The sequence below is a fragment of the Montipora foliosa genome, chromosome 9 (genome assembly GCF_036669935.1).
Source record: "Montipora foliosa isolate CH-2021 chromosome 9, ASM3666993v2, whole genome shotgun sequence".
In the NCBI taxonomy this organism is placed as follows: domain Eukaryota; kingdom Metazoa; phylum Cnidaria; class Anthozoa; order Scleractinia; family Acroporidae; genus Montipora; species Montipora foliosa.
The window spans coordinates 22,610,145-22,636,695 of NC_090877.1; the positions used below are offsets into that span (position 1 = coordinate 22,610,145).

The 26,551-nt window shown below is 38.7% G+C and overlaps 1 protein-coding gene across 9 annotated transcripts in view; it reads left to right on the plus strand.

The window, feature by feature from the left end:
• The window catches only part of LOC137970667 (uncharacterized), a 49,506-nt gene that overhangs the window by 5,066 nt on the left and 17,889 nt on the right, over positions 1-26,551 (plus strand). For 5 of the 9 annotated variants that reach the window (XR_011116843.1, XR_011116844.1, XM_068817189.1 and 2 more), the window contains exons 3-7: positions 1,416-1,528; positions 2,049-2,131; positions 2,738-2,804; positions 3,561-3,845; positions 9,493-10,209. Coding sequence is in view for 7 of the 9 variants with exons in the window: in XM_068817189.1 (XP_068673290.1) it covers positions 1,416-1,528; positions 2,049-2,131; positions 2,738-2,804; positions 3,561-3,845; positions 9,493-10,209 (1,265 nt within the window). In the remaining 2 variants the exon portion in view is untranslated. Of the gene's footprint in view, positions 1-1,415; positions 1,529-2,048; positions 2,132-2,737; positions 2,805-3,560; positions 3,846-9,492; positions 10,210-18,307; positions 18,434-19,242; positions 19,532-26,551 lie in introns of those variants that run through there. The other 4 variants (XM_068817192.1, XM_068817188.1, XM_068817194.1 and 1 more) reach the window with 4 other exon arrangements.

Consider the following 26,551-nt stretch of genomic DNA (forward strand, 5'->3'; position numbering starts at 1 on the left):
TTGTGGTTGTTCTTTGTGAGTGTGTTCTCTCCAGCAAAAGTAGTCTGACTGGCAGTGAATTGTCTCAGAAAGGCTTGTGGTGTATGAGGCCACCTAAGCAGAAACAGCCACAAGTCAAAAGGGACTTTGCCGACTGCTGGAACATGTAGACACATGTTGTCATACACCTGTTGTTTTAGCCTGTTCGATTTACAAAATGCGACACATTTCTATTACAAAAGTTGATAACCATGCTGGGTACTAGGGGTAACTTAAAATACATGTCAATTGTTGATTGTTTTATTTGCAATGTCAGTTATTAAATGTCGGAGCTGATTTTTGTTCAGAATTGAATTATTTGTGAATGACTCTTTGGGATAAAAACTTCAGACGCTGTTAAGCTTAACTTGAATTTCAGTTGACCCAAATTGGTAAAATCCCTAAGTCAAAGCAAGTTAAAATCAGTTTAAGTGGTCAAGGAATGGCTGAGATGTTTACAGTATGTTCTATCTTTAATTGAGCTAATCTCACAGTGGAGCTTCCATTGTCATAACACTGAAAGTAACACCGAAAATGAGATGAAGAAGCAAAACTGTTAGGTGGTAGTGTGTTTCACACTGGGATCGTTCTCTCAATAAATGTGTGTTTGTTAGCGAGCATCAACTTAGGAGAACTGAAGTTAGATTTTTTAGTCATTGCTTGCCTTTGTGCTGTTGTATTCATGCATACTTTACTGTGTGATGAACCAGTCTTATTCTAATAAAATTTTATTATCATCAGGGACTGTGGTTTTTGTAAAGTTCTGAAAAATTTATAGGCCTAAAAAGCTATTTATGAAACATCAATTTCCTTTTTTTGAGAGGAAAAAAAAACTAATTAGGATAGTACGTTCACTCTCATTGGTCAATAGCTGTGTTTAGATGAGAGTACCATTATGTGAACACAGCTGTGACAATCACACGATTTTTGATTGGTTGTGTATTTTCAGATGCGTGTTTTGATTGGCTGGTAGGAAATATGAGCGTGTATTGAGAAAAATTAATCTGTTTCAATCAGGAAGTAAAAAAAACTAGCATTTTCCTTTATTTGTCGAATTATTTTTGAAATATTTATAAAAGCAATAGAGGACTTTTTTCTGTGGTTAACACTCAGGGAGTTGGGAGAATTTGAGACACTTACGCATAACAGTCTCGAATTCTCCCAACTCCCCCTCACGTTTAGATGAGGCTTTGTAAATGCAGGAAAAGTCCTCTATTGCCTAAATATAGAAAAAAGCAAAAAGATGGAGAAGTTTGATACTTAAAAGTACAAATGGAATTGTGGCACCAGAAATGTTTTGGGACTTCCATTCCGAGAAATGGGCTGTAAGTTTGGCTCATAAAACATTTGGAGTCTAAATAAATTCTTATTAACATTAATTGTGTGCACACCTTTAGGCCTCTAAAATCTAACAAGAGCGAAGAAACTTCAGAAAACACAGCAAAGTCGTCAATGTTACACCAGAGTGAAAGCGCAGTTGTACAGGGTACAGAAATAACTGATAATGAAGGTGAGGTACTTTAAGCAAAATGGGGTCTAGCTTGTGATCATAGCATCAAAGCAGGCACTTTTTGAAAGTGTTATTGACAGCAATTGCATTATTCTTACTAGGTGTAAAAACAGTGTCTGTACCCGTAACACAAAGAATGAATAATTATTGTGTGTTCCACAAACACATGGACTCAGTGGATTCTAAATTATTATTTTAATCGAAGGTCTAATTTTTTAACTTATAATCTCTGCCATTTAAGGGAGTCAAATGACCACCTTGCACATTGCAATAATAATAATAATAATAATAATAATAATAATAATAATAATAATAATAATAATGATAATGATAATAATAATATTTTGATTAGTAGATGTTGATTTACATGAATAATGTTTTGAGTAACATGTGACAAACTTAAAAAATGTCACTAGCCAGACAACTAAAGAATTGCAAGCTCTGTATGTACTGGATGTTTCATTCAGTTGCTTGCTTTCTAGTAATTTATGAACTATTTGTTGATTATTTCATTGCTTAGCCAAAGAAGCTGAGAGACAAGATTTAGCAGCACTGGATGGTTTGTTAGCCAAGGCACAGAAAGCAAGAGAGATACAAACAAAAGTATGCAAACAATAAACAATCTAGGAGTTCACAATAACAAGTATAAAAAATTCTACCAGACTCTGTGTTTTTCTGTTGGAGGCCTTGCTGAGTCTAGAGGGACTGAAGATATTTCTTTGTATTTTTTCCATTGAGTCTTAAGGCTCGGGACTCTGGTTTTTCTGCTTCAGGCGAACATGTCTGCTGGACGAAAAAAGCCAATTTATTGATTGATGGCACTTACATGGTCACAATTATGATGTTAAATTCATCGTCAACAAATAATTATTATGGTTTTGTTCTTAAAGTGCCCATGACTTAATTTTTTTTTATCTTACCATAAGTCTCTCAAGGAAAAAAAACTGTGGAATCTAAGGGAACCACATGTCTTTAATTAATAGTTAATTGGGATGGAAACTTTCAAATTTGCTGCCAGTTTAGGATTCTTTCCTACTGTAGGTTGTTCTAGTATTCTAGTATTGCACTTTATTAATTTTCTCACGGATGCTGTTTTGGTCATAGGGAAATGAGGAAAATAAGACAAATTAGGGTGTGTGGAGGTGACTGTATTCTTGTGATTATTATTAATGATCATTTGTGAAATCAGTGCTTTCTGTTGCTTTTTAGATTGATGAAGCTGCAGCTAAGGCTAACCAAAAGAAGGTGTCTTCTAAAAAGCCTATTCCGGTCACAAGTATGTTTTTCAGAACTGGAGATTTTTGTATAGAGCGAGACTTAAAAGATTTTACTCTTAATTTTTACTCGTCATTGGGGGCTGGTTAATATTGTATGTTGTGTCTTTTGATTATGTCACTGGAGTTGCTCCGAAAAAGCCACATTCTGAGGAGTCAACATTTGTGTCATGGTCTGTGACCTTAACTGTACTGGTTACTAAGGGTTTTGTTTTTCGTTTTCCAAAGCCAGACCTCTTGGACTTGGTTTTTCCAATAACCTTTGCACCAAATAACCCCATATTTAAAGATGTAAATTTCACTCTCTACCTAATCGGTAAAGTGCTTAGCATGACGCTTAAAGTGATTGTGATAGGAGCTGTCTGGCAACGTCCTCCATGAGGTTACCTTATGGTCATGTCGCTACACATTGAAGTCGGCTCACTGCAACACATATACAGTGTACTGCATAATAAAGTCGATTTGCAGCAATACATTACTTTCACTTTCTTAGCTTTTCTTAACTGTGACAGGTGCTTACAAATTTTAAAATGAAATTACATCAAACAGAATTGTGGCAAAACTACCATTCAGTGAATCAGCTTTGATTTGCAGCGAGCAGCAAAACGACTTGTGGGAAAACCACTAATGCAGCATTTATAATCTTCTATGTTTACACGTATGTTCGGTGATAATTCCCATTTTGTATGGATGTATTCTTTCCTCTGACTTGAAATCGTGAAAAATGTTGTTGACTTATTTACTTTTTGTGTTTTTAGCGGCTCATGCTAAAGAACCTCCACTGCACGCAACAAAGGAATCGCTCTCTTCAAAACCCAGCAAACCTGCAGCATCAAAGAAGCCTTCCGCCGCAGGGAAATCGGCGGCACAGAGGCAGGTCTTGAAGAGTACTTACAGTTCATCATATGGGAGGAGACCCTCATCAGCGAAGTCTCTCATACGGCCAGCGAAGTCACAAAGCTCTACGAATGTCTACCTGGGTAGCGTAATAGGGAGAAACGCCAAAGAGGGGAAACAGACGATAAATGACTCCAAACAGCAAGGTAAGTTCAACTGTTTCAACAACATGTATACTTATCTATCAGGAACCTCATTACCCGAAGCGTCCATCTTTTATATAAAAGAGTTAACCCTCAGAGTCAACCCTGGCTCGTATCTTTTTATTTTTAGAAACTCCTCCCAGGGGGGTTTTCGCGGGTGTTTTCACAATAGCCAATCATAAGAGACCTATGGTCGGCCACTGATTACGTCACGTGCAGCACACCCGAAACACGAAGGTATTTCAGAATGATGTAAAGATATAGCAGTTCTGAAATAAAAGATATGGGACAGGGTTGACCCAGGGGTATAATACGTATGGAGTCTCCAGGTAATGGGCTCTTGTATCTGTACCTACCTCGAACTGTAGAGTAGCTTAATAAAAGCTTTTATCATTCGATATATTTTTCCTTTCTTTTCATTGGCAGAGAGCGCACCACGTGACCTACAAATAAGTGTTTTGCTGCAAATTATATTCTGATCATGCGTAATTGAAACCAAGCTCTAGTGTGGTAATGGCATTTCGCTTTCCTGAGCTTTCAGAAAGTGATTTAATTGTTGGGAATTGTAAAAAAATAAAAACCAAACTCATTCATCGAGTGATAAAACAATTATTGAATTCGGTTATCGTAAATAACGGGGCATGTCAGTGTCTCGCAAATCATAGTTAATGGAGGGAATGGTTATGAAACCCGACAGATTTATTTGTTGCAGGTTTTTGTTCTCTTTTTTGACCTTGACCGTGCACAAAACACATAGTTGTTTATTCCGTACCGAGGAACTAACCAATAGAAACGTGTTGGTTACATAACTCATGCATAGTGCATGAGCGCAAAACAAAAAATTGTGCACGGTCGTGGACTTCCAACCTAAATCTTGGCATCTTTGTTTGCCCCTTTGATGTTTGCCGAGCTTCCAAACCATTCCCCTCTATTAACTATGCGCAGATCAATCATGTGTCTCAGCCTTCGGCTTCGGCTCTCGCCGCTGACAAATCACGATACTTTGCTCAACCTCGCCCAATAATTGTTAAATATTTTCAAGGAAAAACAAAGCAAAAAGAAAAGAACAAATGTTGCGTTACTACTGAAGCATTCAAAATTGAAAATAAAAATTTGTCTCCTGAAATCTAAAAAATTAAACGTTCTGGTAGTGTTTGGAAGGGAATTCTGAGTTGCAACACGATATGGAAAGGAATAGAAACTATTAGCAGTAGGGTGTGTGAAGTCCTCAATGCCTGCAAAACCGTAGGATTACTGGTTAGATGCGGAAAAATAATCATTCTGTACGTGCGGCACGCATTTGTAACCCAGATTTAATATTTTTTTTAATTAACAATCGCTCTAAGAGCTCAAAGTACTCATCAAGCCAGGAACCCATGACCCGGAGCCTACAACTCTACTGTGTTCGTGTAACGGCGTTTTCACAGACCGATTTATTTTTAGATTGAATTTCCCGCGAATGAGATTCCCACAGGAGCCCGATGACCAATTACAAGAAATTAAGCTGACGTCATAGGGTCACCGAACCGGAACTGCCTTTGTTTTTTAACCTAATTCGCGGGAAGGGCTAGTCTAAAAATAAACCTACTTGTGAAAACGCCGTTTCACAGACGCTGTGTGGAAGTTGCACGCTCCAGATGGGCTCCTGTCAAACGAGGTAACCATGATAAAATTTGCTTGGAATATTAACTTATATAATATATTTAGCACGATCGAACTAACAGAGTAGAGGAAACCAAGAACGGTTTCATGCAATCGATTGGACCCAGACACTATTTTCAAAGCGGAGGAGGCCATGGAGTTCCCGGTGTTGTGGTCTGTCCGCTGTTAAGTCCCTTTTGGTTGGGAGGGAAAATACTCGCAGATACATGTGTGATGATAATATAACATTAAGATCACAACCGGCTGGTAGGCTGAGAGTACCACAAGGAAAGAGGATCCACGCGAGACGGATATTATTAGGCGGAGAAAGGATTTTCCCTACTGAGTAACTGACGCATTCTCGTCCATTAAAGCTACAATCATAGACAAAAGTAGTTGGGAAGGTTATGTAAATGAACCACACCAGAGCTGCATTTCAACCTGCTTCTGTTAAAGCTCAAAAGAAATAGTTTCACTTTCTCTTACATAGCCCCCCTCCCCCCTATTCAATGTTGGAAGCTTGCAAGCTAGTTCCAGTCCAATACTGAGAATACGAATATGGTCCATTTTCTTAAGAAAAACTTCGCACTTAGACTCGCTTTGAAGAGGAGGCAGACATGAACTCGAAACTGGCCTATTAAGTCATCGTAAGCGTATAATCGTGAAGCGTTCACTCTCTATCTTTACTTCAAAACTAAGGCAGTGTTAGTATACCACTTCTGCCTTGTTGTTCAACGAGACGGAAAAGGAAACCAGTGTGTTTGAAGGGACTTTGTAGTTTCTTACCCTCTGCGACACTGGAGCATCGCCTGTGACGATGGTTTTTATTGAGTGAAAGAATACCCCAGCGTGACTGTGCGTTTTAACCTTTTTTCACGTCTTTCGTCTTCCCTGCAAATCTGCCACGCGAGCTGACCGAATCTACGGACGTTCGACGGAAAACGTGAGCACAAAACGCCAAATTTTAATTTTCTTATTTAGTGCAAGGGTTCTTTTTACCCAATTCTGTCCTTGGATGGTTGATTCCACTTTTAAACGGAAGTTAAACGCGATTAAATAAGTAGGAAAAAAGTCTGATAACTTAAACTTGCATTTGAAATGCAATTTTCGTTGACGTGACCATCGAAGGTCGTAACTGGTCTCTGTTGTCCGTCAAATGGAACTACAGCCAAGCGAAATCCTCTTTGCATGAAATTTTTTCGCGCGCTTCTTGCGATTAACAGACCTTTTTCGCTTGTACATTTTGTTTTCCCAATACACCTTATTACAAAATGGCGGCCATTTAAATATTCTTTTGTTTTTATTGAAATTAGCCCTTGATGCCTCGTTCTTAAGCTTAAACTTCAAAGGAATATTTCATCTTGAACGAAGCAACAAGGGCCAATTTGTACCCGCATAAATCAGCGGCCATTTTTGAATTAGGTGTATACAAACTCGGGAGGTTTGGTCCTTTCTTTTGTTCATTAAAAAGAGTCCTTGCAGACATATTCATGCTTGCATGCGCTCTTTTCAATGAGCAAAACAAAAGACCAATCCTCCTGAGTATTATCACGTGTCTATTCCTATAAAAACATATCACCAACTCAAACATTTTTAAAAAGCTAATCCATTTTTAAAAATCCATTAATCCATTAAAAAGCTAATCCATTTTTAAAAAGCTAATCCCCCCCCTCCCCTGTGTTTGGCTTGGTGTATCGCTTTTGGAAACTATCCCAGTCAGGTTAACTTTATTCTGTCAAATTCCGAAATTTACGTTTTGGGATAAAGTATTAACAATTATCCTTGATACTCTTTGAATTAAAGACCGCCGTATTGTAGTTTCTCATTATTTTTATCAAACACTTTGCAGTGCTGAAAGTGTAAGTTTAATTATCGTCCTTTATGCCATTCGTGCTGTTTCTTTTTCTCTTAACTTATTGTCTTTGCTCTTTTCGTTTAAGCGTCTAAATAAGTCTCTTTAAAAAATTGTTGCCAGCTTGGTCTATTTTAACCTTTTCCCTCGAATGGGGAGCTACAGGAAAGCTAAGCAACAACGGCGGTACTAGAAATTCTAACGAAATAATTTTCAGCTTCTTCCACCGTTCCTGGTATGTGTACAATGCAAATATCAAGTATTGAGAAAACCGCGATTGTTAGGAATGGATCGAGATGAAGCAAAGAAAGAGAATGAAAGGTTCAATATTGTATGCTCACGTTGTCGCGAAAGTCTTAAATTTGTTTGGTCACCCTTGTTGTTTTGCAGAATAACCCTAACCAGTTACAGGATAGATCGCCCGTATTGCCCAAGGTGAACAAGATGTAATAATCGCGAAATACTTGGCGATAGCACTAAGTTATATTTTGGATTGGCGCTTTTGTTGACTTTGCTGTTGTCCTTGCTTAAACTCCCTGTTAGGGAAACTGGATGGGTACAAACGGTTTTAAAGTAAAGCTGGCGAATGAATGGTTCGTTGTTGCATGATCAGGTTGTCGTCAAAACCGCTAAAATTTGGTGTCGTTCATGTTGTTGTTTTGTGGACTGAAGTAAAGAAATGCCCCCGGGAAATTTGTGCTGTACGTGCAATACGATTATTTTTCCTTTTTTAACCAATAATATTCTTGCTTTGTGGTGTTGTCGTTGCGGTAGCCGTCGTCGTACCAGGGAGTTTAAGCAAAGACAACATCTTTGCTTTGCACGGCAACGTCTTTGCTTAAATTTAAAGGGAGCTTTAGCAACGACAAGGGGAACAGCAACGAGAACGTCATCTCAAAACAGAAATTCGCGTTATTACAATTGTAATCACTTCGCGAGTATTCCAAGCTTTTTTACATGACAATGGTGTGGCAGTTCCTCAAGAATGAAACTGATATGGCGGTCACGCTTAATTTAGGGGAGAAAATGAAAATTTATCTCCTAGTGATGACGTCATCCATAAAACCTCCAATAAAATGATTATTTCACGTTTCACGACGCCGACGTCGACGAAAATGTAACCTCAAAATATAACTTTGCTGTATTATAAGTCTTTCGTCTCTATTCCATCTCGTTCACATCGTACAATATGGGTGAAGTATCCTAAAAATAAATCGGTTTGAACGGTTTCAGACTGAAAATAGAGAACGAAAGATTCTCTGTTGCATGCTCAAGTTGTCGTCAAAACATAAAATCTGGTGATTTCACGTCGTCGTCATGTAGAGAGAGCCGCAAAAATATGAGCAAAAATCCGTGCCGCACGTGCAGCTCGATTATTTATTCTCTTTTAACCAATGATATCATTGTTTTGTGGCGTTGTCGTCGACGTCGTCGTGTTAGATCGTAACTGGTCCCTGTTGTTTTGCTGACGACGGCAAAGAAATGGACAAAAATGAAAAATGCACGGTAACAGACAGTTTCCAATGGGAAAGGATTACAACACTGTCGGTCATTTCAGTAGAGGAACATTTTGTTATTTGTCCAATACTATTGTCAGAAACATTTTAATGGTGTCTGCGACTCCCCAACGGTTGCCATGGCAGTGGTAAAGCGGTGCTCAAAGACCATCTAAAGTTCCGTTTGGAAAGTATGATCTTAAAACTGAATCAATGACCTGGCATTTTTTTCAAATTTCGAGAAACTCATGTAATCCTCTTGCATAGTATGTGGTATAAAAAGTATTTATCTTGTAGAAGTTGAATTGTTAACGAAAACGCTGTTAGAAGATGTAAAAATGTTCCACTCGAAATTTTTTTAATACTCTCTTTGAGAATGCGAACAAACAAATATTAATCAGAGTAGGTCATCGAGCTCATTTTCGAGAAATTGCTCAACATTTCTAACAATATTTTATTTCCGGTCTTCGCGAATTTAGATCACATTTTTATTTCCGATCACCCATTTTGATTCATAAGCTTTGCGCGAGCAGCTTGAGAATTACGGCTTACGCGCCAGCGCGGCTCCGTAAGGTCCCTTTTCTATAGCAAACTGCAGTGCGTGCGCTTGTGTGGTTTAATCGTAGTGATAACTGCTGTTGGTATTGTGATTTATTACCAGGGTCAATAGCAAGTTCATCAAAGCGGAACTTGGCATCAGCTGGTGGAGTGAATGTCGACTCTAAAAGACACGATACGGTGGTTTCTTTGCCAGAGGTTAAAGATGCCTCGTCCTCAGCAACGCGCCTTAATGCACGAGCTTGTAATGCAGAATCCATTGAAATAAGGCAGCGTCGTGGCCTGGACGTACCAGATGATAACGTACATTCGTCATCGTTGATAGAAAGGGATCACAAACCAGGGAGTGTGACTGGAAAATCGCCAGAATCCATTTCTGCACTGAGAAAAGGAGATTGTCTTCCAAATTCAGACCAAGCTGACAAACAAGAAATGTTTGATCCATTCGGTGAAGGTGCAGAACTTAAGTTACCAATCAAGTATCGCAGACTTAAAGCAACAACCGTAAAATTGTACTCTGAACTGGAAAATTTTTCTGAAAAAAGAGAGAGCCCCATGCCTTCCCAGCAGTTTGTTCAAGGTATCGAATCATTGTTTGATATGGGAGACATTCCCACTCACAGTGAACTTCAAGACAAAGGTATTGCACTCCTTAAAGAGCATGAAAATTTGTCAAAACTTACGAGTAACGTTGTGAACCGAAGTCAAAACTTAGATGATGATTCTCCTTGGCCGGAAGTTTACAAGTGCTACAGACTCTGGCAGATTGTACTCAATAAGTTCAACGAGTTACAAAAAGGGACACAACAGCTTCTTGAAGGTAAGAGAGAGAGAGCAAGAGGAATTTTGGTTGGTGGTTGGCTTTTTAGCTAGACAATCTTTGAGAGTTGAGAGGTTGCATGCGGCCAACAAAGTCCCTATCTAGGCGCTACCAGGCCCCAGGCGGGATAACTGTACCCTGAAGATAAGACACGGTTCGACAGTTTCAGTCTGTGCAACAATTTCACTTTTTGTTCAGCACGTAACGCGAATGTGCACACTCCAAGCGCATCTGAGTAAAGGCGTGTATGAGACCCTTGGCCAACGCTCAACGTGAAAAATATTTCATACTCGGGACATATAGATTACTTCATGGTTGGTGAGTGCGTACGATTTTTATTCACGAGTTGTGAAGGATCTCGTAAACGAACGAGTGAGCAAAGCGAACGAGTGAGTAATAAAACTAGTACAAACGAGCCAATCATGAAGGAATTTGTTTATCATATAGGTACAGAGATCGTAAAGTTAACGAGGTAAGAGCTAATCCAGAGGCTATCAAACCACCGATCATTTGCAAAAGCCCCAAACAAATAGCAAAATATTTTTGAAATAAAAGAAGTCCTTAACCTTCCATACGTCAGCCTCGCTTGGGCACTTTTAAAACTTTTTAAGATCTTCTGAAGTATTTTTGTGGAGAAAACTAAGCAATAAAAGATCAAAAACTATGAAAACCATACACCAGTTGGCCGCCATGTTCACAAATTTTACTGACGCTGTCGTTGCACAGGCCACCCGCGCAAAGTTCAACATCATATTAGCCAATCAAAAGGCTGATACGACAATTTTTCACTAGTGAAAATAAGGATATAGCCAATCAGAGCGTCGATACGTCGTTTTTCACAAGTGAAAAAAATCGTATGACCAATCAGCTGGCTTCTCTAGCGCAGAGACTATTTTTATCTCGATCTTTTTTGGCGCGTAAATCTCGGTACGAAAAAATAAAGTAACTTATCCACTGCATTAAGCTATTCGGCCTTGGGACAACTGAGGGCCTGAAGTTGCTTTTTCGCAAGCACCGATCTTACTGACTTGGTCATTCGTAGTGCTTATAAAAACGCCAACTGCCATCCGCCAAAAAAGAAAAGGTTTTCCATTTTTGAATCACTGAAGCTACATATATACGAGGAAATAGACCATATTCGTAATCTCAGTATTGGACTGGAACTAGCTTGCAATGGAGGCTAATGCGGGGAAATCTTTTCAAATGCAAATATTTTTTAATATATTCCCCTGCATTAGCCTCCATTGCAAGCTAGTTCCAGTCCAATACTGGGAATACGAATATGGTCTATTAAATACGGCACATTGTCATGGGACAACTTTCATTTCTTCGTTTGGGTGACAAGATTTACCCAAATTTTATATGACAGTTATTTTTGATGACAGCTAGCGCACCAGCTTTTATATTTGAGTTGAACATTGCCGCGCGTGAAATCTGGTTGGTATGACTATTAGTGGTTTCTGAGCTCTCTTGTCGTAATTTGTATTTGTGTATCTGCTGTCCAAAGTTGTTTGTTATGCACAATCAAACAAATATATAAAGTTAGGGACATTAAGTGGTTGCTGTCCTATCCACACCAGAAACTGAATATATTTGTCCCATAGTAACTGGCAATAAATTCTGCATGTGTTGACGAAGATTTAGTTTCTATTTGATGAGTTTACCGGAAATCAGTCAATCAATCAATCAATCAATAACAACAACAACAACAAAAACCTTTATTAAAGTGTCTAGGTGAAATAAAAAAGTAACATGTAAAAATTGGACAAGTTTTGGAAAATGTATCCTACAAATTATTACAATACACAATTAACTGCAATTTATAATATTCAGAATTGGGAGTTGTTGCGTCTGTTTGCGCACAACTACCAATACCATCCATCATCTGCAGAAACAACTACTCCCTATAATGTTGGCTTAAGCTCCGTGCAAACGGACGCATTATGGAAAGGATATGAGCCATAAGACAATTAAATTCGGCTGCCATCTTGTTTTCAACATGTTAATGCGTTGCTATCTCCATGGAGACCATATGTACAACGTTGGAAGGGCTGTGCAATCCAACATTGTTGTGCTACGCGCTGGCGATCACGGAACAGAAGAAATGTTGAGAGTTGTTGGCTCAAAAGTTTGACCAGATTCAACAACTTCGTGCAAAAACCCCCAACACCCAACAATTTTAGGAGTGTTTGCCTAACAATGTTATTGATGCACAAGACTGAAAAGTTTCATTAGGAAAGTGAGGCGAGTTTTGTCAAGAAAGTAAGTATTCTTTTGACACGAATTAAAAACTACGTTTTCTTTGTAACCAGAGTTTGTAAAGCGGATCCTCTACTCTGTTGTAGCTCATCGTCTTAAATATTTGTTGGACAAGATGTTACTGTACATATTTTTCTGCATATATGGATTGTAATTCCTTTGTCACAGAGCACTCGTACATGTACGCACTCCACTCTTCACTAAATGGCAATGCTTTTCTAAGGCAAGCACAAGTTCAACGAACTCTATCGTTTTCAGAGGTTTCACACTAAATTAGCATGATTCGAGTCATTCGAAAGTTGGAATGGCAATGGTGCCTTAAAGGTGCTCTCTCGTCGGTATAATGATAGCAATAATCTAGTGAGACTGGATTTGGATATAGAATGTTTCATTTTAATACTGTATTTTTTCACCAAAACCACATAACAATTCTTCAAATATTGTGCCAGTCTTTCTTTAGCAAGGGAATCCCATGTGCCATTGGTAGTCTGATCAGCTATTTACAATCAGTTGCAATGGAAATATTTTCCATGAAATGCGGGTATTGAGTGACCATTTTTATCGGTATGTAGAATTAGATGCAGAGTTCCCTTTTTGGAATGATCGGCTCTGGGCACTTCAAAGAACACGAAAAGTGCGTAACCTCCATCGATATGGACCCTCAACAGTACGGTATAGACCACACAACGGACATAAAATCTCGACCCAAAAGAGCAAATGCAAACTTGACCTCTTTATTACGGACACTTTTGTAATAAGGTGTGATAGTTTGTGAATGTCGTACAACTTCCTGCTGGTAGCACCGTGACACTCCTGAATACCAACGAAACCGTATATTTTACTAAAAGACCCTGTTCGCATACCCTGAAAGCACAATCTCCTTCGGTCTTCCTAAAAAATATGGAATAGGAAGGAGATTCTCCCAGCCGCCTCAACGTCAAAAAGTCGACGTCAAAAAGTCGACAACCAATGAATCATTTCCTTGGATATTCAAGATAGTCATACCTTCAAATAGCCGTTTCATTTTTTAATGAAAAATTTATAGGTTTGTGGCGGACTAATCTCTGTAACCGACATACGGAGGAAATATTCATGAAATATTCAGATCGCTACAAAAAATTGTAGAACCAGTAAGATTCATTGTTTTCTCGGACGAACTATTTTTACTGGTGGTTGCGCGCTGCGTTGTGCATGTGGAACAGGAGAAATCAGAGAAATGGAGATAAATTTCTGCAAATTGCTTTCGTGAAGTGCTCGTTTCGGTATCATCGGTGGGGTGTTAATATTCTTATCTTCAAAGATTTGGGGGTATAAATTAGGGATGTTTGTGAACGAACAGATACGAAGACGAAAAGATATCTGGTAGAGATCTCGCAAGAAGGCTGTTGAGAATGATGAACGTTTCTGTAAAACTGAAGTGAGTTTCTTCTTTGAGCTTACTGGAAAGGGTATCTAATGAGTCTTTTTCTTATTTGTTTCTCAGCAATCGCTTACAAAAAAAGCTGATGCTTTTAAGAAAAATATAACTTGCCATCGGGCGTTCTTTTCTTTAGAGCTCTAAAAGGAATCGAAGGGAGTTTAGGGTCAAGCAAGGAAACTGTTTGTCACAGTTTGGAAATTAATTGTTAATTAAACCTACTTGTGTTGCTTACTTGCGATACCCGCCTTTGCTCGTCATATTTTTGTCATGGTTTGATTGCTGCTCAAATGACGCTTATAACAGCGCAAGCAAAATGATGAAGTAACATATTGGCTTAACAGTATCTGTACAATCTTCAATTTTTAGAAGAACTTTTTCTTATAAGAACATTCAGGCTGAGATTGACCAGAATTTTAAGAACATACTAAAAACATACCCTGGCTGAGAATCAGTTAAGAACGCCGGTCTTTATTTTGCCCATTTGTTTTTGGTTTTTGTGAGTAGTATAAATAAAGGTAAGAGAAACGTTAATTTGTAGTCTAACACGATAATTAACTCTAGAACTTAGGGACATTCTTTACTCGTGATGTTTTACTAAAAGGCCCTGCTGTTCGCATACCCTGCAAGCGGAATCTCCTTCGGTCTTCTAGAAAAATCGGGAAGAGGAAGGAGATTGTGCCAGCCGCCTCAACGTTTCGTATTGAGCATGCGTTAAAAATTCAAATGCACTCGGGTGTCAGCCATGCGTGACCAGTAACCGCAAAACCACAAAATGAAAACAACTGTGGCAAACATTCGACAACCAAGGAATCACTTCCTTGGAAACGCAAGATAGGTCGTACTTTCAAATTGCCATTTCATTTTTTAATGAAAAATTTATACGTTTGTGCCGGACTAGTCTCTGTAACCGACATACGGAGGAAATACTCATAGGAATTGATCATGCGCAAATTTAAAAGCAGGCTTGACAAGTCGAAACTGGACTGACTCATGCATTTGTTTGGGTGAGCCGTAAATCAAAGAATGTCGAGGCGGCTGGTAGACTCTCCTTCCTTTTCCCGATTTTTGTAGGAAGATCGAAGGAGACTCCGCTCGTAGGATACTGTTCGCACTACACGAATCTGTCAGCGAAGCCATTTTTAGTGCGAACGAATTTTTTCAGCCACCACAATTTTGCAACTGCCACCAAATTTTAAAAATGCCGTAGACTTGCCTTGGAGGTCTTGGATGTTTCGTCAGGCTACGAAACCTTGACGGGTCATATTTCACAATATGATATTTTCATATGTAGCGTGCTCAGCTAAGTTCTTTATTTACCCACATATTGCATTTCAGCTGAAATTCGGCGGAAGGCGAATCCTTACCACCAAAACTACCATCGGGGAATGAAGAGGAATAATAGAATAAGAATAACGGAATTTTTTTTGCCAAAGCAAATGTTTCCCGGTTTGCGGCATAGGTGGTTTGCAACCAATCTCTAGAGACACAGATAACAATGCCGCAATGTACAATTGCTGGTGGACGAACAAAAGAAGCTGATGTTTCGTCCACCAACATGGCGGCGATGACGTACCGTGGCAAACCACCTATTTTAAATTCTATCATTCATTTCTTGACTCGCTAATGACGTTATGTAACGTCGAAACGCCCTCGTTTTTCGCAGTTTTCTAGTTTCCTATGGATTTTTAGAACTTTTTAGCTTTAAGCTTTAACATCAAATTACAGAAATTTCATATATTTTCTGATTTGAAACCGGACCAATCTCTGTTATGCCAAATGTACTTAATTTAATATTGCTCGTGATTCATGTAGACTGTGATATTGGGAGACGATTTTCTTTTTTGTGAGATCGCTACAAACAATTGTAGAACCAGTAAGATTCATGGTTTTATCGGACGATCTATTTTTAGTCGTTGCGCGCAGCGTTGTGCATGTGGGACAGGAGAAATCAAACAAATGGAGACAAATTTCTGCAAATTGCTTTTGTGGAGTGCTGGTTTCGGTATCATTGGTGGGTTGTTGACTTTCCTATCTTTAAAGATTTGGGAGTATAAATTAGGGATGTTTGTGAAGGAACAGATACGAAGACGAAAAGAATTGCATCGGGTGTCAGCCGTGCGTGACCAGTAACCGCAAAACCACAAAATGAAAACAACTGTGGCAAACATTCGACAACCAAGTAATCACTTCCTTGGAAACGCAAGATAGGTCGTACTTTCAAATTGCCATTTCATTTTTTAATGAAAAATTTATACGTTTGTGCCGGACTAGTCTCTGTAACCGACATACGGAGGAAATACTCATAGGAATTGATCATGCGCAAATTTAAAAGCAGGCTTGACAAGTCGAAACTGGACTGACTCATGCATTTGTTTGGGTGAGCCGTAAATCAAAGAATGTCGAGGCGGCTGGTAGACTCTCCTTCCTTTTCCCGATTTTTGTAGGAAGATCGAAGGAGACTCCGCTCGTAGGATACTGTTCGCACTACACGAATCTGTCAGCGAAGCCATTTTTAGTGCGAACGAATTTTTTCAGCCACCACAATTTTGCAACTGCCACCAAATTTTAAAAATGCCGTAGACTTGCCTTGGAGGTCTTGGATGTTTTGTCAGGCTACGAAACCTTGACGGGTCATATTTCACAATATGATATTTTCATATGTAGCGTGCTCAGCTAAGTTCTTTATTTACCCACATATTGCATTTCAGCTGAAATTCGGCGGAAGGCGAATCCTTACCACCAAAACTACCATCGGGGAATGAAGAGGAATAATAGAATAAGAATAACGGAATTTTTTTTGCCAAAGCAAATGTTTCCCGGTTTGCGGCATAGGTGGTTTGCAACCAATCTCTAGAGACACAGATAACAATGCCGCAATGTACAATTGCTGGTGGACGAACAAAAGAAGCTGATGTTTCGTCCACCAACATGGCGGCGATGACGTACCGTGGCAAACCACCTATTTTAAATTCTATCATTCATTTCTTGACTCGCTAATGACGTTATGTAACGTCGAAACGCCCTCGTTTTTCGCAGTTTTCTAGTTTCCTATGGATTTTTAGAACTTTTTAGCTTTAAGCTTTAACATCAAATTACAGAAATTTCATATATTTTCTGATTTGAAACCGGACCAATCTCTGTTATGCCAAATGTACTTAATTTAATATTGCTCGTGATTCATGTAGACTGTGATATTGGGAGACGATTTTCTTTTTTGTGAGATCGCTACAAACAATTGTAGAACCAGTAAGATTCATGGTTTTATCGGACGATCTATTTTTAGTCGTTGCGCGCAGCGTTGTGCATGTGGGACAGGAGAAATCAAACAAATGGAGACAAATTTCTGCAAATTGCTTTTGTGGAGTGCTGGTTTCGGTATCATTAGTGGGTTGTTGACTTTCCTATCTTTAAAGATTTGGGAGTATAAATTAGGGATGTTTGTGAAGGAACAGATACGAAGACGAAAAGAATTGCATCGGGTGTCAGCCGTGCGTGACCAGTAACCGCAAAACCACAAAATGAAAACAACTGTGGCAAACATTCGACAACCAAGTAATCACTTCCTTGGAAACGCAAGATAGGTCGTACTTTCAAATTGCCATTTCATTTTTTAATGAAAAATTTATACGTTTGTGCCGGACTAGTCTCTGTAACCGACATACGGAGGAAATACTCATAGGAATTGATCATGCGCAAATTTAAAAGCAGGCTTGACAAGTCAAAACTGGACTGACTCATGCATTTGTTTGGGTGAGCCGTAAATCAAAGAATGTCGAGGCGGCTGGTAGACTCTCCTTCCTTTTCCCGATTTTTGTAGGAAGATCGAAGGAGACTCCGCTCGTAGGATACTGTTCGCACTACACGAATCTGTCAGCGAAGCCATTTTTAGTGCGAACGAATTTTTTCAGGCACCACAATTTTGCAACTGCCACCAAATTTTAAAAATGCCGTAGCCTTGCCTTGGAGGTCTTGGATGTTTTGTCAGGCTACGAAACCTTGACGGGTCATATTTCGCAATATGATATTTTCATATGTAGCGTGCTCAGCTAAGTTCTTTATTTACCCACATATTGGAAATAAGCTGAAATTCGGTGGAAGGCGAATCCTTACCACCAAAAGTACCATCGGGGAATGAAGAGGAATAATAGAATAAGAATGACGGAATTTTTTTTGCCAAAGCAAATGTTTCCCGGTTTGCGGCCCCAGGTGAACCGTTGTTGCGGAACCACAACTTGCTTCCCAGGAAGCAAAAATGTTTTTGAATTTGTTCAGAAAGCAAATGTTTCCTCGTTTGCGCGCCGAGGAAACATTTCGGGAAACAATGTTTCCATCGTTTTCCACAAGAGTGTTTCGTTTGCGGCCGCCTTAAGCACCTGGCTTACATTAATACGTGCCTTGGAACTGTTAACATATTCAGAGAATCTTGGTATAGGTGGTTTGCAACCAATCTCTATAGACACAGATAACAATGCCGCAATAAACAAAAAGGAGCTGATGTTTCCGTCCACCAACATGGCGATGACGTAACGTAACAAATCACCTATTTTAAATTCTATCATTCATTTCTTGACTCGCTAATGACGTTATGTAACGTCGAAACGCCCTCGTTTTTAGCAGTTTTCTAGTTTCTTATGGATTTTTAGAACTTTTTAGCTTTAAGCTTTAACATCAAATTACAGAAATTTCATTTTCTTTTATGATTTGAAACCGGAGCAATCTCTGTTATGCGAAGTGTACTTAATTTAATATTGCTCGCCGGTGATTGTTGTAGACTGTGAGAAGAATGTGATATTCTCAGATCGCTACAAAAAAATGTAGAACCAGTAAGATTCATTGTTTTCTTGGACGATCTATTTTTGCTCGTTGTTGCGCGCTGCGTTGTGCATGTGGAACAGGAGAAATCAAAGAAATGGAGACAAATTTCTGCAAATTGCTTTTGTGGAGTGCTGGTTTCGGTATCATCGGTGGGGTGTTAATATTCCTATCTTTAAAGATTTGGAGGTGTAAATTAGGGATGTTTGTGAAGGAACAGATACGAAGACGAAAAGATGTCTGGTGGAGATCTCGCAAGAAGGCTGTTGAGAATGATGAACGTTTCTGTAAAACTGAAGTGAGTGTCTTCTTTGAGCTTATTGGAAAGGGTATCTAATGAGTCTTTTTCTTATTTGTTTCTCAGCAATCGCTTACAAAAAAAGCTGATGCTTTTAAGAAAAATATAACTTGCCATCGGGCGTTCTTTTTTTTAGAGCTCTAAAAGGAATCGAAGGGAGTTTAGGGTCAAGCAAGGAAACTGTTTGTCACAGTTTGGAAATTAATTGTTCTTGTACAATTAAACTTCTCCTTTGATTGTTTAGGTGTAAGAAATCAGAGGAAGATTCTACTGCATTGTTTGTTGGGCGATTTAGTGTGTAGAGTGCCGTTTTTGTTGGACTGTCATCTGGTCATATCATTCTTGGACGAGCAGATCTGTGCAATCACTTCATTTCATTCGTGTGAGGGTAGAACATCAAGCCGTACTGTCAGTTGTCGAAGAACTTTCTCTTCAATTCGAGAACAGTTGTTTAGGAAGTTTACCGACACCAATTATATTTGCTCGTGACTAATAACCGATTCACACCAACAAGACATGCTTAATTAAACCGGCTTCAACAAAATAAAAATAAGTCACAGAAAAATGTAGGACTGGTTTTTCCATGAGATTCAGGTTTGTTTCAACACATGCTTTGACCTGTGCTAAATTCGTAGTCGATAGAAGTCAGTAAACATGATTTAAAATGAAAACACTTTGAAATCGTGTGTAACTAAACATGTTTGAAATGGGGCATAAGTTACTTCATATTTCGGAGATATGCGGTTTTAGGGTTCAGTGAACTCACGCCTGACAGAGTTCACGCCAAAGCTAGCAATAGTTAAATCCCTAAACTTTCCATATCGTGAATAATTTATGAACGTAGAATAGAAGAAACATTTTCACCGAACTTTATTATATATTTTTAAATGTATTCCGTGTTTGTGAATGTGAATTCAGTGTTCAGTTAGTTTGAACCTACAATCTTTTGTTTCTACCCAAATAAGGAAGATAACCATGGATGTCACTAAAGAGTTTATTACTTAATACTAATTTCTTAATAAAGCTGTTCATCAAAAAAATCAGTCAAAATTGATGCCCCCAAATGCTCGTTTGTTTATATATTGACGATGCGTTTCATGACGCAATATTTCCGGTAGGTTTCTCAAATACACTAGCCTTGATCAGATAGAGAAAGCGTGTTTTACTCTCTTTTTCTGTGAGTGGCTTCTTTCCTAGTCTGGAAAAGTGCGTAAAGAAGCCGTGCTGACTGGGAGAACATCTTTGTTAAAAATAAAAGACTGCTGAAGGAAACAAAGTTAACCTGTCATTAGAAACACTATAGAAACAATGGTAACGCAAACACAAGTAGGTTTTTTAAAACCTACTTTTGTTGCTTACTTGCGATACCCGCCTTTACTCGTCATATTTTTGTCATGGTTTGATTGCTGCTCAAGTGACGCTTATAACAGCGCAAGCAAAATGATGAAGTAACATATTGGCTTAACAGTATCTGTACAATCTTCAATTTTTAGAAGAACTTTTTCTTATAAGAACATTCAGGCTGAGATTGACCAGAATTTTAAGAACATACTAAAAACATACCCTGGCTGAGAATCAGTTAAGAACGCCGGTCTTTATTTTGCCCATTTGTTTTTGGTTTTTGTGAGTAGTATAAATAAAGGTAAGAGAAACGTTAATTTGTAGTCTAACACGATAATTAACTCTAGAACTTAGGGGTTTTTGTTTAATATGAATACATGATGCAGCAGATAACCTAGTAACCTTTGTGGCTGTCTTAGTTGGTGTTTATAGAAGAATCCGCCTTACAAGAAGGGGTTTCTCTCTACTAACTAAAACATTCATTAATCAGTAGGTAGTTTTGGGGAATAGTGTGTGTGTGGATGGTGAGTTGAGGGAAAATCATAGACAAAAGTTATGGTTAGTCTGTAAAATGAGGGGGAGATGTTCACAAAGCAAACTCTCAACCCCACAATAAGATTAACGAAAGAAACAAACTCTGTGTGAAATTAAAAATATAATCTCAGAAACAGTCAGATAGTACATGTACGAAAAACTAAATCAAGTAGGAGGGATTAATAAATATTTGACCATGAAAATTATTCGTTCTTAAAAATGGGAATAATAAAGATGAAAAATCTTTACACTAAAATCTTCGTTCTTAAAAAATATATGGAAAAAACTAAAGAAATCCCATGGAATATGAAACACCAGTTCCACGAGGCAAATCCAAAAATCCCAAGGATAAAGACAAGCTGACTGCGACACCATTAGGCTCGTAAATGGCTGCGAATCTTCAGGGGTAGAGCGCAACCGAGCAAGGGGGTTTCTAGTCCAGCGCTGGACCTCTACCCGACCCCCTCGTGCCGAGTCAAGAAAGGAAAAAGAGAAGAACAACAAGCCACTACTCTGGACAAAAACTAAGACTAAAATCCATGGACAGACTAACACGACCAAGGCTTCCAAGTCGATTAACTAAAACTAGAAAGTAACTCTTACCAAAAACACAACTCATCATGTGTATCATGGACGTTCTGAAGCAAAATTATAGTTTAATTAAAAAATAAAATAAAGAAAAAAAGGATTCCTTGTTACTTACATGGAAGAAAAAGCTGGCAAAAATTTCCCTTTGCTCCAAAATTTTGCAAAGTACCCTGCACACGTCAGCCTGGCTTGCGACAAGAGAATTCAAATACGACCCAAACTGTACACATGGCCTGGGTGCGAGATGTGGGAAAGAGTAGATCTGGGAACCAGTATGACAAAACATGGATCCTGGAATGCCCAAAGCAATTTAAAATACTAGTACGAAATTGAAGGCTAAAAAAGGCAATGACCCAGAAAAAATTGGAAGCATAAGTGAGATTGTATAGCTTCTGATCTAGGGTGTACTGCGGCAGTAAAATCATTCGTTCTTTTGGATGGAGCCAGGAAAAAATCCCGTCAAGCATGGATAAATCATTCGTTCCTTGGATGAATCCTGGAAAAAAACCCGATCAGGTGTATAGATTATTCGTTCTTTTGGATAGATCATTGAAAAAAACCCTATCAGGTGTCAAAACTACCTGTTCTGGTTGGATCCAGGAAAAAATCCCCTAAATTTTAAAGCTAAAAAACTGAAAAATTACATCGCCCTACGTAATCCTATAAAAAACATAAATAGGTTCAGAATTTATTGAATCAAAATGATAATAATGATGACAAGGAACTATCAAAGCTGCCTCTGAGTTAGTATCAAGTTAATGAGTTAGAAAAATAAAACTTAAATTGTATCTGTGTGCATAGTAATGTGAAGTGTGAACACCAAGGCCAACAAAGTGTTGAACTAGGACTGATGGTGTATCCCTGCTGGTAGATACATCTAGGGGTTTTTGTTTAATATGAATACATGATGCAGCAGATAACCTAGTAACCTTTGTGGCTGTCTTAGTTGGTGTTTATAGAAGAATCCGCCTTACAAGAAGGGGTTTCTCTCTACTAACTAAAACATTCATTAATCAGTAGGTAGTTTTGGGGAATAGTGTGTGTGTGGATGGTGAGTTGAGGGAAAATCATAGACAAAAGTTATGGTTAGTCTGTAAAATGAGGGGGAGATGTTCACAAAGCAAACTCTCAACCCCACAATAAGATTAACGAAAGAAACAAACTCTGTGTGAAATTAAAAATATAATCTCAGAAACAGTCAGATAGTACATGTACGAAAAACTAAATCAAGTAGGAGGGATTAATAAATATTTGACCATGAAAATTATTCGTTCTTAAAAATGGGAATAATAAAGATGAAAAATCTTTACACTAAAATCTTCGTTCTTAAAAAATATATGGAAAAAACTAAAGAAATCCCATGGAATATGAAACACCAGTTCCACGAGGCAAATCCAAAAATCCCAAGGATAAAGACAAGCTGACTGCGACACCATTAGGCTCGTAAATGGCTGCGAATCTTCAGGGGTAGAGCGCAACCGAGCAAGGGGGTTTCTAGTCCAGCGCTGGACCTCTACCAAGCGGAATCTCCTTCGGTCTTCTAGAAAAATCGGGAAGAGGAATGGATGGTGAGTTGAGCATGCGTTAAAAATTCAAATGCATCGTCAGCCGTGCGTGACCAGTAACCGCAAAACCACAAAATGAAAACAACTGTGGCAAACATTCGACAACCAAGTAATCACTTCCTTGGAAACGCAAGATAGGTCGTACTTTCAAATTGCCATTTCATTTTTTTATGAAAAATTTATACGTTTGTGCCGGACTAGTCTCTGCAACCGACATACGGAGGAAATACTCATAGGAATTGATCATGCGCAAATTTAAAAGCAGGCTTGACAAGTCGAAACTGGACTGACTCATCCATTTGTTTGGGTGAGCCGTAAATCAAAGAATGTCGAGGCGGCTGGTAGACTCTCCTTCCTTTTCCCGATTTTTGTAGGAAGATCGAAGGAGACTCCGCTCGTAGGATACTGTTCGCACTACACGAATCTGTCAGCGAAGCCATTTTTAGTGCGAACGAATTTTTTCAGGCACCACAATTTTGCAACTGCCACCAAATTTTAAAAATGCCGTAGACTTGCCTTGGAGGTCTTGGATGTTTTGTCAGGCTACGAAACCTTGACGGGTCATATTTCGCAATATGATATTTACTGGGTTGCCTATGGGCAAACCCAGTCGAGGTCTACGTTTAGTTTGTTTGTTTTCTTTTTTTTTTTTTTTTTTTCCGTGTCGGTAAAAGTCTTGCCTGTCACTCCCCTGGTAAGTGTTGCCTTTGTGTATAGAACCTTTTGCGCGTATTTTCTTAGGATCGAGAGGGTAGTGGAACTGCGTAGATTTCTCTGGTGGACACAGTAGAATCATCAACTTAGCCTGCAATGGCGTCGAAAGTCATGCAACGCGAATGGTGTTTTAGTGGGTCCTTAAACAAAATATACCATTATGGAGCTCAATAATGGAAAGTCAGTTGGATAAACTAGGCATGAATCTCAAAAGCGACGAGTACTGGACTTCGACAACAATCTATCGCCCGTCGAGACGAAATCAAAGTGAGCAGTATTTACCTGAAGTACATGGTAATTTGACACAATTGAGTTTCTTGTCTTCACGCACGCAATGAAATAGGAAGAGGTTTTCGCCTCTAAGAGCAAATATGTTGTTTGTTTCAATAAAATTTTCGCTGGAAAAGGATTCTGTGGTATTTTCTGCCTTTGTGAATTATAATATCATGTTGTGTATTGAATTTTCGAGCTTAAGGTTCAAATGTGATATGGGAGAAGTTTTTTAGTATTGCTCTGTAAGCAGGAAGGGTTCACAGGCCTGTTGGAAGCGTGCTTGAGTTTCAACAAAATGAGGCCCAAAATCAGTGAAAACTTGTGACGCAGATGAATAATAAAGTAGCTGCTATTTCCAAAATGATGGAATTACCTGGTGATAAATAACGTCGTACGCGTCTTGGAGAGTAAATTTTGACTTTGCATAAACAAGAGTTGGGCGATTGTGATCTTTGTTTTGACTTCGCTCATTTCATTGTCAAACTTTATAACACTTGACAGAAAAAGAAACTTACAAAAACCCGGTATCTTGCCATCATTTGACACAGATGCTTCACTGTTTGGCGAGTAAACATGCCGCGGTAACTTAATCACGGCGCCCGCTGAATTCCGGCCATGTCACTTTCGATTTTGCAATTTACTTGAACGTAGCAAAAATCTCCCAAAATGTTTGTCGCTGATCGTAACTTTTTATATTCTATAGATCGTTTTCACGTGACGTCATCACCTTCCAAAATCTAAAACTAAAGATCCACCAAAGTTTTTATCCTCATCAGGCATAAGAGGCGGCATATCTATATCTGTTGACAATTTCACAGCTCAATAGCGTGCTTCGTTTGGAAACCAGAGCATTTTGAATTTCCGGATTATGTAGGTGCGTGACACAAAGCTACGATCAAGTTTGTTGAAAAATATATACTTATCTCATGATTTTGAGCCCTTTTAGAAGTTAGAGCATTAGGAAAAGTGCTTATGTAAATGCTTGTTTTTTCAGTAGTGATAATCAGTCGCCTAGATAGCCAAAGTCAGTTCCAGATGTTTACACTATTTTCCGGCCGCCATATTGGTGTACCACTGAGGTACACCAATATGGCGTTTTCATACTGGGCTCTGTAAATTTCTGCGAAACATTTCGACGAATATCTGAAGTTTGGGGAAACGCAGAGGCCTAAAACTTGGACAAGAGTCTTATTTCTTTATCTTCTATAAGATAACAATTTCTTAGCGTTTTGCACTGGATAGTTTTTGATTTATTTTTTTTATTGCGTGACAATGAAAACGATCTATATTCAAGGTTCAAAATTAATGTTGTTTTCATGTCGTAAATATTTTATTCTCGATCCGGGAAACTTCCTTCTGCTCTTTCTGAAAACTGTGTATCAATATTTATTTGCTTTTTCATCAATATTTGTTTTGCATAAAGCACGCTAACAGAATCTGTACCTTGCTGAGTTCGCATTTGTTAGCGTTAATAGTATTTTCGGTCAGATGTTTCTGTTTGCCATGAGGGGTTTATTGTTTTGGTCTCCCATCCCAACACTAACCCCGCGAAACAGGGCTTGACTTCAGTGAAGTTTAGTATTACAAAATTTTCGGATGCTCATAGGGCACACTTGTGGTGAAAAGAAGTTGTGAGGGAACTTGAAAATTATCAACATGTCAGCCCAAAAGCCAATGTTTCTCGCTTCTCTTTTATTTGTTATTCTTCAGAGACTGGAATGCTGTATTTCAATACCACACAATTCAGTGCCTTCTGATTTTCTGTAGCACGTACCACAGGCAAGCCAGTGTATGCTTCACAGAAGCATCTAGTTTTTTTTTTCCGTGTCGGTAAAAGTCTTGCCTGTCACTCCCCTGGTAAGTGTTGCCTTTGTGTATAGAGCCTTTTGCGCGTATTTTCTTAGGATCGAGAGGGTAGTGGAACTGCGTAGATTTCTCTTGTGGACACAGTAGAATCATCAACTTAGCCTGTAATGGCGTCGAAAGTCATGCAACGCGAATGGCGTTTTAGTGGATCCTTAAACAAAATTTACCCTTATGGAGCTCAATAATGGAAAGTCAGTTGGATAAACTAGGCATGAATCTCAAAAGCGACGAGTACTGGACTTCGACAACAATCTATCGCCCGTCGAGACGAAATCAAAGTGAGCAGTATTTACCTGAAGTACATGATAATTTGACACAATTGAGTTTTTTGTCTTCACGCACGCAATGAAATAGGAAGAGGTTTTCGCCTCTAAGAGCAAATATGTTGTTTGTTTCAATAAAATTTTCGCTGGAAAAGGATTCTGTGGTATTTTCTGCCTTTGTGAATTATAATATCATGTTGTGTATTGAATTTTTGAGCTTAAGGTTCAAATGTCATATGGGAGAAGTTTTTTAGTATTGCTCTGTAAGCAGGAAGGGTTCACAGGCCTGTTGGAAGCGTGCTTGAGTTTCAACAAAATGAGGCCCAAAATCAGTGAAAACTTGTGACGCAGATGAATAATAAAGCAGCTGCTATTTCCAAAATGATGGAATTACCTGGTGATAAATAAC